Source organism: Mycteria americana, chromosome 24 (assembly GCF_035582795.1).
Source record: "Mycteria americana isolate JAX WOST 10 ecotype Jacksonville Zoo and Gardens chromosome 24, USCA_MyAme_1.0, whole genome shotgun sequence".
Taxonomy (NCBI): domain Eukaryota; kingdom Metazoa; phylum Chordata; class Aves; order Ciconiiformes; family Ciconiidae; genus Mycteria; species Mycteria americana.
In genome coordinates, this window is record NC_134388.1 from 2,554,539 (window position 1) to 2,569,204 (window position 14,666).

Below are 14,666 nucleotides of genomic sequence, written 5' to 3' on the forward strand. Positions count from 1 at the left end.
CGGTACTGGAAAGCCCTGTCCCTCTGAGCTGCTGCTCTCAGTCTACATGCTGGGGCACATGTATGTCTTTAAACAGCATATTTCAACATTTGAAAAATGCTCAGAAGGACCATGAATAAGAAAAGGATAAGAAAGAATAAGAATAAGAAAATAAGAATAAGAATAAGAAAAGAATAAGCATAAATATAAGAATAAGAATAAGAATAAGAATAAGAATAAGAATAAGAATAAGAATAAGCATAACCATAAGCATAAAAATAAGAATAAGAATAAGAATAAGAATAAGAATAAGAATAAGAATAAGAATAAGAATAAGAATAAGAATAAGATTAAGTTTGAGTAACAACATTAGAGAATAAGAATAAGAAAAGTTTGAGTGCATCTCAGGACCCAGCTGATTTCCTTGATGAAAGGAAATGGAGATCACAGCTAACCAGATGAGCGGCTGTGCTTTCCACAGCAGTCCTCAGCTAGAAAGTAGTGTCCAAAGATGATATGGAGCAGCCTTTCTAACTCTGCAGACTTCTTTGCAGGCACACTTACACAGGCGATTCGTAATTTTGCCAAGAGTTTGGAAGGGTGGCTGATGAACGCAATGAGTGAATTTCCCCCCCAGATTGTCCAGACCAAGGTAAGCAGAGGGAGCGCGGTGCAGGTCAGGGGTACGAACTGCGTGCGTGTGTGTGTGTGTTGCAGTTTTCCACAGTGATTGGAAGTCACTGCTGGGGTTTGGCCACATGTACTCTAGACTAGCACGAAGTAATGAATAATTATGAACCAAAATCAGCAAGGAGTGGGAGGACAGGTAGGGCAATTCCTTTGCACCAGAAGCTGATGGTGCTCTGTCCGTTGAGCCATTCCCTTGTCCTGAAATTGCAGATAAAGCTTTCTGGAAGAAAATCTCTGCACTGGGATGAAGCTGTCCTACTAGAAAGTGCAGGACACCTCATGCACTGAATGGCATTGCAGAGTTTGAACCTAAGGCTCCTACTCCCCTTCACCTAAAGCCATGGATTCTTGCAGCCTGTTCTCACCTTGCTGGTCTCTGCTGGAGGCAGAGTGTGAAAACCCGTTAGTTTAAAGAAAAGAAATGCAGAAGCTGGTTTGCAAGATGCAATAGGTGCTGCAAAAGTGCTGCTCTGGAGCGCTTGTGTATGCTTTGGACAGCAGCACGGGTGGGACCGTGCAGGTTACCCCAGCTGATGTGCGCTGTGTGCTTGAGCTCAGCATTGAGAAGAGTTTGCCTTCCAGCCCCGTGGCCTCCTGCTCACGGTGCCCTGCGTGCTGTGTTGCAGGTCGGGGTAGTGAGTGCCTTTGCGCAGACGTTACGGAGATACACATCCCTGAACCACCTGGCTCAGGCCGCCCGTGCGGTGCTGCAGAACACTTCCCAGATAAACCAGATGCTCAGCGATCTCAATCGGGTCGACTTCGCCAATGTGCAGGTAACTTATGGTATCTTTTCCTAGGTCATGTTGTCTAGAACTGGGACTCTATAATGAGGTTGTCTGCTGGTAACCAGCATCTTATTTGCAATACTAAGAAGCAATTAAATGAACAATTTAATGGGTTTGATGTTACTTTTCCAAGTAAGTTTGCCATCTCACTGTGAATGGTGGAGAAAGTACTAAGGAACTTCTGTAAGAAGTAGTGCTATCGACAATAATATAGTTCTAATAATAATAATATTGTACTGTGGTCCGGATAGATCGGAGGAGACATGATTCAGCGCTGGTTTGGAGTCCTTGTCTCCTAGAAATGAAGTTGAATTCCTGGGTTGGGATGCAACAACCACGCAGGCTTGGCATGAGTAACTGTCAACCCTTATTCCCGAGCAGGAGCAAGCCTCGTGGGTGTGCCAGTGTGAAGAAGGCATGGTACAGAAGCTGGAGCAGGATTTCAAGCTCACTCTGCAGCAGCAGAGTTCTCTGGACCAGTGGGCTAGTTGGCTGGATAATGTTGTTACTCAAGTCCTGAAGCATCATGAGGGCAGTCCCAGCTTCCCCAAGGCAGCCAGGCAGTTCCTGTTGAAATGGTCTTTCTATAGGTACATTTTCCTTCTCATTTTGGAGATATTTCTGCATCGGGCTTAGGGCATGTAAATAGCTCCTTGAAAAGCCAAGGCCAAGTTCTTTATTCCCATGCAACTCTGATTAACTGTTGCTCTGCCCTGGTACAGAAGGGAGTGTTGCGTCTCCTCTATCCTTTCAGGATGGGGATAGGATACTGCCATCAACTAATTTCTTAAAGTGCTTTGATACTCTTGGGTTAGAGGTAGAAACAGAGCACTGTGTCCCGCTGCCTTCAGGGTCAAGAATTCACATCAGCCGTGATGCAAGTGTAAAACACAACCCAAATATTTTGTTTCCCGGCCGTTTTCCAGCTCCATGGTGATCCGTGACCTCACCTTGCGCAGTGCTGCCAGCTTTGGTTCCTTCCACCTGATTCGCCTGCTGTATGATGAATACATGTTTTATCTGGTAGAGCATCGTGTTGCCCAGGCGACAGGGGAGACGCCGATTGCTGTAATGGGAGAGGTGAGAATTGTTTATTCCCTAGAAACAAACCCAAACTAAGCAGCGCTTAAAGAGACACGGTTGGTTCACAAACCGCACAGCGTCCTGAACGTGTTTCTATAACCATCTTTGCCGAAGGATTTACTGAGTTGTTTTGAGTGCCTGGCACAAGGATCCAGCTCCTTGAGCATCTTCCGTCCTGGCTCGCTAATACCTGAGCTGGTGGGTTTGGGGGCAGTTGAGCATCAGCTGGGCTTCGGAGCCCTGCAGGAGGGAAGACAAGGATCTCCCCGCTTCTCTCCCTAACCTGTGGGTACCAACCCTGTCTTTGGGGTTCCTGCCAGAGCAAAGTCCCATCAAACACAAAAACTAAAGCAAGCAAAAAAAGGTCCAGAAGTTACTTTCCCTGCAACTTTCAGTGATACCGTTCACTGAACTTCTTCAGGCCTCTGCAAGCTCCAGAGGTACACGTGCAGTTAGCCACTCTCTCCGTTTTTGACTTGAAGAAGAGAAGTGATGGGTTGTTTGTGTTTGGGGGGGGGGTGTTTGGGGTATTTTTTAACAAATCAGATAGCAAATCTGGCACCTGGCTTGCAGGCAGGTCCTGTCCTGCCTAGCTGAAGCCACTTCCAGTTTTTCACTCTGAAATGCCCAGGTTTAAAAGGCCCCAATCAACTGTGATAGCAATATAGAAACTACTGTTAGATTAAAGCTGATCTCATTTGCTCCTTGAAGCTCATAACTCTTTTCTTCCTTCCATGGAGCTCACGTAGGGGAGCCAGACAAATCAATCGCATGCCTTTTGCTTTCCCTTCCCCTCCCATTAGAGCCATGCTGTTGCCCCAAGTTGGCAGTGCTGCGAGTTCCCACTATTCCCTGCAAAACCTCAGTCTTTATTGATATTAAAGGAACATGAAAGGCAGAGAGTGGCTTCCAGCAAAACCTAGCTGTGGGAGGCTTTCCTCCTTCAGGTTTTGCCTTTCCTTCTTTAAACTCTTGCAATATTTCTGTTCTCCAGGAGGAGGCTGATTCTTCCCAGCAAAAGAGGATGAATTGTGTCCTTCCGTTTCCATTCCTCGCTTTATGACTCCTGCTCTCCTCAGTTCCTTCTGCTGCCCGACTTTGCATGACTTTTCAGCATTATTGTTATAGCAATTTAGTGTTTCAGGCCTTGTCACAGAGGGAGACAACACATGTCCAGAACCCAATGTATTCCCAGCTCTCTGGGTACACTTGGCACCGTGGCCTTGCAAACCAAAGCACTTTTCTGACGTGAATGCAAAGGCTTTGCAGAGAGTTGCACGGAGGTGGATTGATGGTGAAGTCCCAGGAGAGGTGAATAGCTGGCATGTCTGAGCAGCTGCCCAACAGATGCAGAGGGCTGGAGAAAAGGCACCGTCCTTTGGTCTGTGACAGCACTTGGTCATGACCTGGGAGACAGAAAAATTTCTCCCTTTGTTCAAGAGCTCGATCCTGCCCTGGATTGTTGTGTGTGGTGTTTGCCCAGAGGTTTAACTGCCAGTGACAGACTTTTCCCCAAAACATGTGGTTGGTTTTGCTTTCTGCTCTTCACCACCGGCACTGCTGATTCTTGGGGTTTCTCCTGAGCACTTAAGCTGCTTGTTAGAATTGCTTGGAAATAGATGCCAGCTTGCAGGTCTGGTGCCTTGGGTCTCCATAAGCCTCACGTACCTTGTAATTCCTTTTTCTTTCAGTTTGGTGACCTCACATCCCTGTCCCCAACACTGCTGGACAAAGGTACCTCCTCTCCCTCAAGGGAAGTCCCTCTGGGCCAGGGTTGAATTGCTGTGGGAGGGGGAACCTCGTGCTGGCTCTTCCACCCCTCTCTGTTGGGAGAAGGGACCTCTTCCCCTCCGGTCGCCACTCTCATGCTGAGACGTGTCCTTTGCAGATGACATTAGTGACCTGGGCAGCGAGGTGGACACAGACTCCCGGAGCGTGGGGGAGCCGCTGGTGAAACGGGAACGCAGCGAACCCGGCCACTCGCTGCAGGAGATCTGAAATGGGGATCGGCTTTTCTCCAGCTGGACGAAGACGTCCGGAGCCAGGTTTGACAGTCGCAAGCCTGAGTCTCCCCGTATCTGCGTTATTAGTGCCTCTTAGTTTCTCTTTATGTTTACTTGTGTTTGAGGATGGGTTCTAGGGGTGAGCCCGGGTGGGCCGTGGGACGGGGCTGGTTTGTCCGCCTGCTTTCCTCCAGCATGACTGCTGGCTGGAGGGTGAAGGTCCAAAGTCTGCTACTGAGTGATCAAGCCTCCACGGTCAGCAGCAGATCAGATGTGCCTGGCTAGGAGAGGCTGTCCTCTCCAGCCTGAGCGCGGCGGGCGAACAAGGCTTTCTCTTTCAGGGAAGGTGGTTTGGGTTTCTTCCCCACTTCTCAGACTTCACTGTGATACAAACTTGAACCAATCAGTGCCCAAGAAGAAGGAAAAATACCTGACCCTTCTCCTCCAGCCTTTCAAGACAAGCTGTCCTGGCTCTGACTTTGCCAAATCATTCGTGCCGGGGAGCGCAGGACAGTTCGTCTCTCTTGTACCCGCCTGGGGAGAGGGCTCCAGGCTGCACATCCATCTGGTCCTGGCGGAGTGGTGCACGTGCACTCTCTGGGACTGACACATACGTGCTCTGGGACTGACACGTGCTCACTCTGGGACTACGGGACAAGCGTTCCCACCCGCTCCTGCGTCTCCCCAGCTGGGTTTTTTCATCACTGGTCCGCGAATGCTCCTGGGACACTGTCAGGCCAGCTCAAGATACCAAAGGACTCTGAGGAAGCGGCAGCTGGTCGCAAAGCGTGTTCGTTGCCCCCTGCGCTCTGATGCCCGTGGGCAATCCCACGGGCAGTCCCATTGCCCGGGCAATCCCCGTCCTTGCCAGGGTACCCAGGCAGAGGGGAACTGGTCCCGCATCCTGAGTTTTGTAAAATTCTCGCTTGATGTCCTGCTAAAATGTCGAAGGCAGGGTGCAGCTGCCTGCGGGGCTGCGTCCGGAGCGTGGGCAAGGATGTGCGACTGCAGTGCCTTAGGGTGGGCCGGCGTGCCTGCTTCCCCCCAGCTCTGGGCGAGCCGGTGCAGCAGTGCCTGTTGCTCAGACTCTGATAAAATAAAACAGCCTATCCCATGTAGCACCGAGGGGCTCTCACGGGCCCCGGGTATGCTCAACACTACGGTGGCGTTTCCCCTTGCTGTGTCGCTTCGCCTTCTCCTGCAGGGTCGTTGCGGTGGTGGCTCCCGTGGGGCTGAGCTGGGGGAGCTTCTGCTGCAGGGGGGGGTTATTCTCCCTTTCCATGTCCTGTGGGTCTGGGCTGACGTGGACTACAGGGCAGCGGGGGGGGGGGCAGAATCTGTCATCAAGCCAAACTGCAAAAACAAAGCCCCGGGGCAAATCTTTCTGTGAATAAAAGGCCGTGTCATAAATAGCTTTTATTATTATTCTTTCTAATGATACAGTATTTGATGTGAGCTTTTCCAGGGGCCTCGTGTACATTTGCATATCGGAGTATATTCTATCCAAATATATTATTTACTCATTCCGAATGGTACTAAGGTAGCTGTGACACTTGAAAAAATATTGCTAATGGAAAGTAAAAAGAAAGTGTGTATAGTGGCACATCTTTCCCTCTTACTGTCCCGTGCTGTTGTCTGTCAGGGTGATGTTTGTCTGTAAATGTCTCATATCAAAGTAGCAGGAGACAAGTGAGAAAGCTGGATTTATTTGTAAATAACGACAAGGAATACTCCCTGGGTCAGAGTCCGCACTTCAGATCCTGCTGATGAGATAAGATGGTCTAAAAAAACAACTGAGCAACCAAGTCTTAAACTCCCCTGCTCCCACTGAGTGTGATATTAACTTCAGCTGGTGCATTGGCTCTTCTTTGCAGCCGCTACCGACCGAACCCAGCCATCTTCTGCTTACCACGGACGTGCAAATGAGATGCTCTGGAGCTCTGCAGCACTGTGCAAGGAGTCTGGATAACCACCTAAACCCGATATGCACAAAATTCCCAGCTAAACCTGAATAGCAATAAACATATATCAAATGCTCAGGCCTGTACAATAATTGTTGTGGTCCCATTTCTTTTATCACTGAAAGGAGATGTCAGGGAGATGCTGCAGCCTTGCAGTGTCAGGAGATGCAGGATCTGCCCAGTGCAGTCTAATTAAAGCAGTTTTGGCCAGGGATCCGGTGTCTGCAGGGAGGCAGATTCCCCATGAAACAGTGGCTGGTTTGTAGGGGTAATATGCCCATTACACCGGAGTTCATGGAGAGAAGAGGCTGAAGGATCAGGCTGCTGCTAAGCACGGGGCTGTAAGAAGCATTTTCTAATTACGCTTTCAGACTAATTGTGGAGGATGGGAGCAGTAAGACAGGGATGTGACAAGTGACAGATCATTCCTGCTCTGAACCCGCGGGAAGGGGAAGGTTTAGCCTCAGCCTCTCTGTGTCCTCGCTGGCTTCACTCTCCCTCTGGATTATGCCCAGTTGTGTGGGGATGGCTGGACCAGCCTAGGCCTCTTCCTTCGGACACTGAGTCTCGGGGCTGGAACAAGGGGGCTATTTCCCCCTGGCTCCCTGGGGAGCTGAGCAGCACCTCCTGACCCTGAGCATACCCGGCTGCGAGTGGAAAGCAAAGCACAGCTCAAAATGCTCCCGTTAAAATGCACACGCAGCCCAGCTTCGGCTTGCCACTGGCTCCATCGCCCCTCCTAGACGAGCAAATCCTTGCAGAGATTTCGGTGCAAGCATCGCTGTGGGGCTGGGCTGGCAGGCCGGGGAGCTGCCGGGCTCGGGTGATGGGACCTCAGCGAAGGCCGGGGGAAGCCGGGCTGCCTGTGTGGCCCCTTGCTGCCTGCCAGGGCCAGGCAGTGCCCACGCACGGGCAAAGGGTGTTTTGCAGCAGCGTCAACGTGTGTGCTTCCAGTCAAGAGACAACTTGGATGGGAGTGTTGGGGGGGGTTCAGCCCTGTACTGTCCTGACTGGCAGTGAATCTGCCTCCCGTCGCAAATTCAGGTGAGGCGTGTCCTCGTCACCTGCCACCAAGTGCCACCACCCTTCAGGGACCGCGGCTGTTCCCAGCTCCCCTGCCAGGCAGCTCTTGGCCACCTCTCTCACCCCGGGACTTTCTCTTTCACCCACCATCTCACCGCCATGCAGGTCTCAATCAGGAGAGAAAGCCAGGAGGTGGCAGGGGGTGACACCAACTGCACCAACCCCAGGGAAACCAGGGGAGCGCGAAATCCCAGAAGCGGTTTGGCGTTGCCGGTCCCTGTGACTCGTCCCAGAAGGATGAGCTTCGAGCTGGACAGCGCGGCACAGCCCGGGGATTCATCGGCAGCAGCCCTGCATGGCTGGGACAAGGTGTTTGGGCAGGGGAGACTGCAGAGCTGCAGCTGGGGACCAGCCTGCCCGCGGGGGAGACGCTGCCAGTCTGGTGACAGGTTGTTTTGAGAGCTCAGGGTGGATGCGCGACGAGCCCTTGGCCGGGCCTCGTGGCCACAGGGCACAGAGCAACATCAGCTAAACCCCATGCCTGGACAGACAGGCTGAGAGTCAGCCAGGTCAGGCTCCCAGGATCGACCCCTCCGGACGGCAGCTCTGGTTCTCGGCTGCCTCCGCAGGCCCCCGTGCCCTGGCGTTGCCCCCAGCCTGGCACAGCCGCCCCTGCCCGCCCTAGCCCCCCCGCTGCTCTGGCAGCCGCGTTCCCATCTCCACGTTGTCCTCCCGCTGCTGCCCAACGCAGGGGTCAAGCAACAGGGATGAGTTTCACTCCGGACCTCTCTCCCCTTCTCGTACCGAAGCTATGGGCCGTCCTGCCCTGCAGCGTCACCCCCCGCAGGGGGCCCGTGCCCTTCCCTGGGCTTCACCCCCTTCTTGGGGCTCTTCTGCTCCCTCTCATTTGTGTGTGTGGGGATGTTTCTGCAGGAAGAAGGATCTTTGCCTGTCACTCTGGCAGCACCAGGATCCCAGACAGTGCCCTGGACTGAACCCTCCCTCCGCCTCCACGTGACTGTTACTGTCCCTGCGCAAGACAGAGAAACCGAGGCAGGGACCGAGATGCCTCATGGCAGCAGCTCCCCGCCCTGCTGGGTACCGCTGCGTACCAGTGCCGCTGGGTACCAGTGCCACCGCCTCTGCCCCTCCTCTGCCTGCCTGGCCTGGCTCAGCAGCCATGGCAGGAGGAGCCCGGCTGCTCTCAGGGCTCAGCTGGGGCCGGTTAACCTGCAGACAGGTTTCACCTGGAGCCTGGTGGGTCTCGGTGGGGCAGGTCCATAACCGCCTGCTGGGGCTCTTTCTGGGTGGCTGCTCTTATAAACCAGCAGCCTGCTTGCCCCTAGGGCTTTTTCTTTCTTTCTTTCTTTCCCTTTCTTTTCCCTTTGTCTTTCAGGAGCCTTAGTTTGGAGGTGGGGAGGGTTGGGGCCTGCTGCCTGCGGGTCTCTAGATGTAGTGCCAGGACTTTCCACCCTTCCCAGCACTGCCAAGCAGGTAAGGGCACAGCAATGAACTGCCTCTGCCCCCCCATCCTTGGGCTGGGACTGGGGGCTGCAGCCTAGAGCTGGGCTCTGCCCTGGGGCTGGCTGCAGTCAGGATGTGTCCCGGCACTGTCCTTCTCCTATGTAATGTCCCAGATGAAGGACGATGTCATCACGTAGCTCTGGGATGGCCTTGGGGCCTGGTTCCCAGCCCAGCTGCAGCACCCCTCTGCCAGTGCAAAGAAATTCCTTCCCGGCGCTGCATCTTCCACCGCAGAGCCGCTCCCTCGCCCTGCTCGGCCATGAAGACTTCTTTCGGAGCTTCAACGGGTATGTGGCCGCCGGGCTGTGCGGGGGGGCTGAGCAATGGTTTTGCCTCGTGTTTGTCCCCAGGGGAATGTGTCCCTTGTCTGGGATGGTTTTAGGTTCATGGCCTAGCGCTGGCTCTCCCAGCAGCAGGAGGCTCACAGGGTGCAAGCTGGCATTGCTCCCCTGTAGCCAGGGCAAGGCTGATAGCCCTGGTGACTCTGCCATCCACAGTGTTGTGGCTGAGACCAGGCAGTGGTGCGTATCCCAAAGGCCACCAACTCACACCTGTGTCCCTGCTGCTCTGCCAGGAGCTTCTGCAACGTGAACGATGTTTTGGGTGCTGATCTATTGGACTGCAACTACTCCATCCCTGACCCGCAGCTGGTCCGGCGGATTGTGTCCCAGGTGGAGTTCTACCTCTCTGATGAGAACCTGGCCAAGGATGCTTTCCTCCTGAAACATGTCCAGAAGAACAAGATGGGCTTTGTCAGCATCAAACTACTGACATCCTTCAAGAAGGTAGGCAGCCCATGGTGCTGGCCAGCTGGGATGGGAAGTGGCCTTCATGCGGAGGATGTCCGGGTGTCTGGGTGTGCTCTGGCTGTCTCTGGTGGGGTGTACGGGGAGGTCCAGGCTCCGCTCAGGCTGTGTGTGTCCCGGCGAAGCGCTGGTGGTGCAGAGCTGGGCTCTGCTCTCTGCCTTCAATGTGCTGCAGCAGTTCTCCAACCAGGGAGGGTGGCTGGGGAAGCAGTGAACAGTCCTCAGACCAGCCCCAGGGCTGGATTCACCTCTTCTGCCTGTGGTCCCTCGGGGTTGCTTTGGGAGAGATCACCCCTTCACCAAAAAACTGCAGGGAAGCGCTGGTGGTGTGACGTACGGGGAAGCTGTAGGTTGTTGCCATGGTCCAGGGGGCACAGGGGACCTTCTCCTGCCAACCTGGAAGATGCTCGCGTGAAAGGGGGATGCTGCCTTGCCGTGACTTCAGGTTGACGGGGTTGCAGCCTGCTTGGACGACGGGTTTAGGGTGGCCCCTGCCTGGGGAGACTCACGGGGACGCAGCGGCCCCCTCTCTCCTGCAGGTGAAATACCTGACGCGCGACTGGCGGCTCACGCTCTATGCCCTGCAGTTCTCGGAGCTGCTGGAGGTGAATGAGGAGGGCACCAAAGTGAGGCGGCGGGTCCCTGTCCCTGAGTCCCTGCTGAGCATCCCCCCCAGCAAACTGCTGCTGGCCTGGCAGCTGCTGCCCCAGGAGCAGGACGTGCTCCAGAAGAACTTCCTTGAGACCATCACGAGGATGTTCAGCCCCTTCGGCGCCATCGCCTCCATCCGCATCCTGCGGCCGGGCCGCAAGCTGCCCTCGGATGTGCGGAAATACACCTCGCGCTTCCCTGAGCTGCTGAGCAAGTGCTGCGCGCTGGTGGAGTACGAGAGCCTGGAGAGCGCCCGCAAGGCCTTTGAGGACCTCGGCTGCCAAAGCCGCCCAGGCGGCGAAAGCATCAGGGTAGTCCGGCTCTGCGGGAAGGGCTCGAAGAAGAAACCTGGGGCCGAGACAGATGTGGTGGAGGAGCTGGTGGACCCGCTGGGATGGAAGGTGCAGATGGCGACCACAACCTTCCCCTATGGCATCGGGGACTCCCTGCTCTGCAGCTCCCCGGAGTCGGATGGTGCCCCGGCATTGCTGCCCCCCTTCCTGAACAAGGACCCCTCGGCACCTGCCTGGTCCAGCGGTGACTTCAAGCCCGGCGACTTCAGCAACGCCTTCACCGGATCGCTCCTCACCAGCAAAGTCTTCCCTGACCTCGGGACAGGCTGGGGCACTGGCAGCTGCTCTGGCCTCTGCTCCAGCACCGAGAGGACCCGCAGCTGCAGCTGGGGGAGCGGGGCAAGTACCTGGATGCCCTGGTGCAGCAGCCCCTCTCCAGATGCCAAACACCCTCCCAGCAATCCCCTGGCACAAAAGTGGGCGCATGAGCCCCTAGGCATGCGGGATGGGGTGCTTCGCCTGCCCCATGGCCCCGATGGCACCAAAGGCTTCTGCAGCAGTTTTGGGAGAGGAGAGATTGTCCTCCGGCAATGAGGTTCCTTTATGTTTGGGTTTGGGGATTTTTCTTTTCCTTTTTCCTCCTTCTCTCGAGCAGAACAATTCTCTGTGGCTCCTGAGAGCTGTGAACAGTGGCAGTGCAGCTGTTCCTGGGGACAGAAGTTTTGGGGCAAGGACGATGCTCGGGGCGGATCAGAGTGCAAGGCGAGACGCTGAGCGGCAGCGGGAGCTGCGCCGTGCCGTGCTGAGGGGAACGGGTCTGCGCCTGCCCGGGGTCCAGAGTGGATCCCAGCGGCGTCACCGGGACTGGCCTAAGGAAGGGGCTTATCCCCCCCCGACCCGCGGTGCCGGGGGACTGTCCCGACGGGGACCTCACCCTGCAGCTTCTGCGAGGCAGAGCCGGAGAGGCGAGGCCGCTTCCCGAAGGCGCCATTGGCTGCCTTGGCCCCAGGTTGTGGAGCTCGGATGGGAGATGGGCAATAAAGAGAGATGAAGCTTCCAGGCACTTTCTGGCTGGTGCAGTGATTTTTTTTTTTTTTTTTTTTTTTTAATTTCCCCACCCTTCCTGGCCTTGCAGCTGCCCAAGGTGTAGCCAGAGAAGGGGAGAAGGGTCCCTGCCTGGCCTGCAGCTCCCTCCCTTGCCATTCTTGGGGTGATTTGGGGTTATTTTCTGTGGCAGTGAGGCAAAGCCGGGCTCCGGAGCTGAGCGGGGTGGGACCCGAGGAAGGGCGTGATTGTCCTGAGGCTTTGAAGGGCTTTGCAGCCAGCCCTGTCCCCGCTGGAGGGGACGCTGGAGGTGTTGAGGACTCGCAGGCCTTGCAGCCTTTGTTGTCACGTGTGTCCGTCCCCCCGCCAGCCCCCGAGGTCTGTCCTCGTCCCAGGGGCTCCGTGCTGCTTTCTGCGCGGGGCCGTGTCCGTGAGCCCTGCAGGGAGGCGTCTGTCCTGGCTCCCCCACCAAAGGGCTGCTTCCCCTGGGGAAGGGGACAGGGGAGTCCCCCCCGCCATTGCCTGCCCCGCTGGCGGTGACTCGGCCCTGGGGGCGGCTGGGGGCCCTTCGGGGCTCTCCAGCTCTGATGTTGGGCTCAGTGGGGCTTTTGCAGGTCTTGGGTGCCCTTTGCCGGTGCCCCATGCGCTCCTTCCCCCTCCCACACAGGCACGGAGCAGTTCTGGAGAAACAGTTTTAATAAAAAAAACAAGAGCAAAATTCCCCTCCAAGCTACTCTAACCCCTCCCACCCCCCCCAAATAGACCCTCTCCCTCCTCCCCCACCCCCACTCCCCCCATCTCCATCTCAGCCCTGCGGTGGGGCTCATCCCCCCCTGCCACCCCCGTGCTGCCTGCGAGAGCCCTGCGCTTGCCGGGTGCCATTGGCAAGGTGCTCGTCCCCCGCTTCTTCCCCCGCTGCTGGGACACGGCGGGCTGGGACGATGGCAGGTCCCTGCCCGCATCCCCCCACGGCTCCTGGGGCTCCATCCCCATGATGAATTCATCGATGCTCAGGATGGCATCGCTGGTCTCAGGGACGCTGTAGTCGGGGGTGAGCAGCTCCTCGGGAAGCGAGAGCGAGGCGAAGTCGCGGTGGGGGATGGCTGCGCCAGTGCCACCAGGGTCCCCAGGCATGGGGCTGCTGCCGGGACCGTCCTGGCTGACCCCCACCACATCAAGGGAGCAATCAAAGAGCCGTAGGGCCTCTTCAAGAGGCACCTCCTCGGGCACTGCAAGGTGGCCTGCCAGGTCCCCAAGGGCTTCGTTGTGGGGGTGAGCAGAGGGGCTGGGGAGGACGTGGCTGCCCGGGGGGATGCTGCTGCCTGCGGGTGCCCCCGTGGGGGTGGCCGTGCCCGAGGTGTTGGTCCGTGTCGACTGCCCCCCGATGTGCTGGTACCCGGGGATGGACGTCGGCAGCACTGTGGGGGCTGGGGCCTCCGCTCTCCCCTCTCCGCCGGTGCCAGCAGGGTCCCCAGGCATGGGGTCGGTGCTGGGACCCTCCTGGCTGACCCCCACCGTGTCCGAGGAGCACCCAAAGAGCCTCAGGGCCTCTTGCAGCAGCATCTCCTCGGACACTTCAAGTTCTTCTTCCAGGGCCCCAAGGGCTTGGTTGTGGGGGTCAGCAGAGGGGCTGGGGGGGACGTGGCTGCCCGGGGGGATGTTGCTGCCCGCGGGTGCTCCAGCGCTGGTGGCCGTGCTGGAGGTGTTGACCGGTGCCGACTGCCCCTGGATGTGCTGGTAGCCTGGGATGGAGGTCGGCAGCAGCGGAGGGGCTGGGGCCACCACCCTGCCCTGCTGGTTGTAGGGCGGGAGGTGTTGGGGTTGTCCCTGGGGGGTCCCTGGGAGTGCCCAGGCCAGGGGCGTCCCGCAGCCCCCGGGGGCCCACAGGGCAGCACCCGGCACAGAAGCGGCACCGTGGCCGAGCGTGGCGGTGGCCGGCGGAGGCAGGCTGGTGGTGGTCCACTGGATGTGGAAGACGCGGGGGTCGAAGTGGCAGCCGCATGGAGCCCTCTGCAGACCTGTGTGGGTGAGTGGGAGCCGTGCTGGGCCGGGGCCACCCTCCAGGGGCACCCGCCGAGCCGTCCCCGATGGCCAACGTCCCCCGGCTCTGTGCCAGGCATGTGGGGAGCTCGTGGCTGGGCCGCTCCCTGCGGGGTGATCTGCTGTGCTGGCGGGACGGGGCTGCAAATCGGGGAGGAGAGTCGCTTTTCGGAGGTGAAAGGGGAGACACGGCCCCGAGTATTGGGGAAATTGTGCGGAACTTGGATTTACTGGGCACGCGTCAGCCAGGCGAGGGCAGGGACGCTGGCCCGGGCTTGCTGAAGCCCTGTGCGAAACGTGCCGGGGGGACAGGGCCGGTGGGGATGCTGGCAGTGCCGAAGGGGCCTGGGTGCCAGGGCAGACGGGTGCCGTACCTGCTGGTGGTGCCCGGGGGGCCTGGGGTGCCAGCCCCGGTAAGGGTGCCCAGGCTGCGGGGAAGGGCTGCTCCTGCCCGGGCAGTCGGCAGAGGTTGGCTGAGCCTGAAAGAGAGACAGGAGCCGTGGCCGGCGGTCACCTGCGCTCTCGCCCCCCAGAGCGTCCCTGGGCTGCAGGGGTGGGGTCGGTCCCTACCTCGGGGGTAGAAGGTTTCGGGGAGCACAAAAGGCTGAAGGAGCCGGGGCGCCGGGGGGGCCCGGGGGCCGCGCGCTGGGAGCCGCAGCGGTGGCAGCGCCATGGTCCGTTGTGCTGTTGGCTGCCAAGGACTCTCTGGCGTGTCCCAGGAGGGAACGTGGGGGCTCCCCGTGTTCCGCCCCGGCCCAGCAGCCTCCCCAGCTGGTGCTGG

The 14,666-nt window shown here is 57.5% G+C and overlaps 2 protein-coding genes across 16 annotated transcripts in view; both read left to right on the forward strand.

Annotated features, from left to right (window-relative positions):
• Nucleotides 1-6,606, forward strand: part of RFX2 (regulatory factor X2) — a 61,284-nt gene extending 54,678 nt beyond the window's left edge. For 6 of the 15 annotated variants that reach the window (XM_075524006.1, XM_075524011.1, XM_075524014.1 and 3 more), the window contains 6 exons: nt 522-631; nt 1,296-1,445; nt 1,839-2,047; nt 2,384-2,537; nt 4,232-4,274; nt 4,429-6,605. In XM_075524006.1, the coding sequence (XP_075380121.1) occupies nt 522-631; nt 1,296-1,445; nt 1,839-2,047; nt 2,384-2,537; nt 4,232-4,274; nt 4,429-4,538 (776 nt within the window). In that variant the 3' untranslated portion in view covers nt 4,539-6,605. Of the gene's footprint in view, nt 1-521; nt 632-1,295; nt 1,446-1,838; nt 2,048-2,383; nt 2,538-4,231; nt 4,275-4,428 lie in introns of all 15 variants that reach the window. The other 9 variants (XM_075524005.1, XM_075524009.1, XM_075524010.1 and 6 more) reach the window with 4 other exon arrangements.
• Nucleotides 6,607-9,174: 2,568 nt separating this feature from the next.
• LOC142420424 (la-related protein 6-like) lies at nt 9,175-11,658 on the forward strand. The gene is made up of 3 exons (XM_075524340.1): nt 9,175-9,338; nt 9,626-9,836; nt 10,397-11,658. Exons 1-3 carry the CDS (start codon nt 9,175-9,177, stop codon nt 11,393-11,395), a joined length of 1,374 nt encoding a protein of 457 aa, XP_075380455.1. The 3' UTR covers nt 11,396-11,658.
• The last annotated feature ends 3,008 nt before the right edge of the window (nt 11,659-14,666 follow it).

Bases quoted from the DNA above. Each gene is read 5' to 3' on its own strand.
- LOC142420424 (XM_075524340.1), top strand. From the start codon at position 9,175: ATGTCATCACGTAGCTCTGGGATGGCCTTGGGGCCTGGTTCCCAGCCC. The intron at 9,339-9,625 runs GTATGTGGCCGC...CTGCTCTGCCAG, and splicing joins TTCTTTCGGAGCTTCAACGG to GAGCTTCTGCAACGTGAACG. The intron at 9,837-10,396 runs GTAGGCAGCCCA...TCTCTCCTGCAG, and splicing joins TACTGACATCCTTCAAGAAG to GTGAAATACCTGACGCGCGA.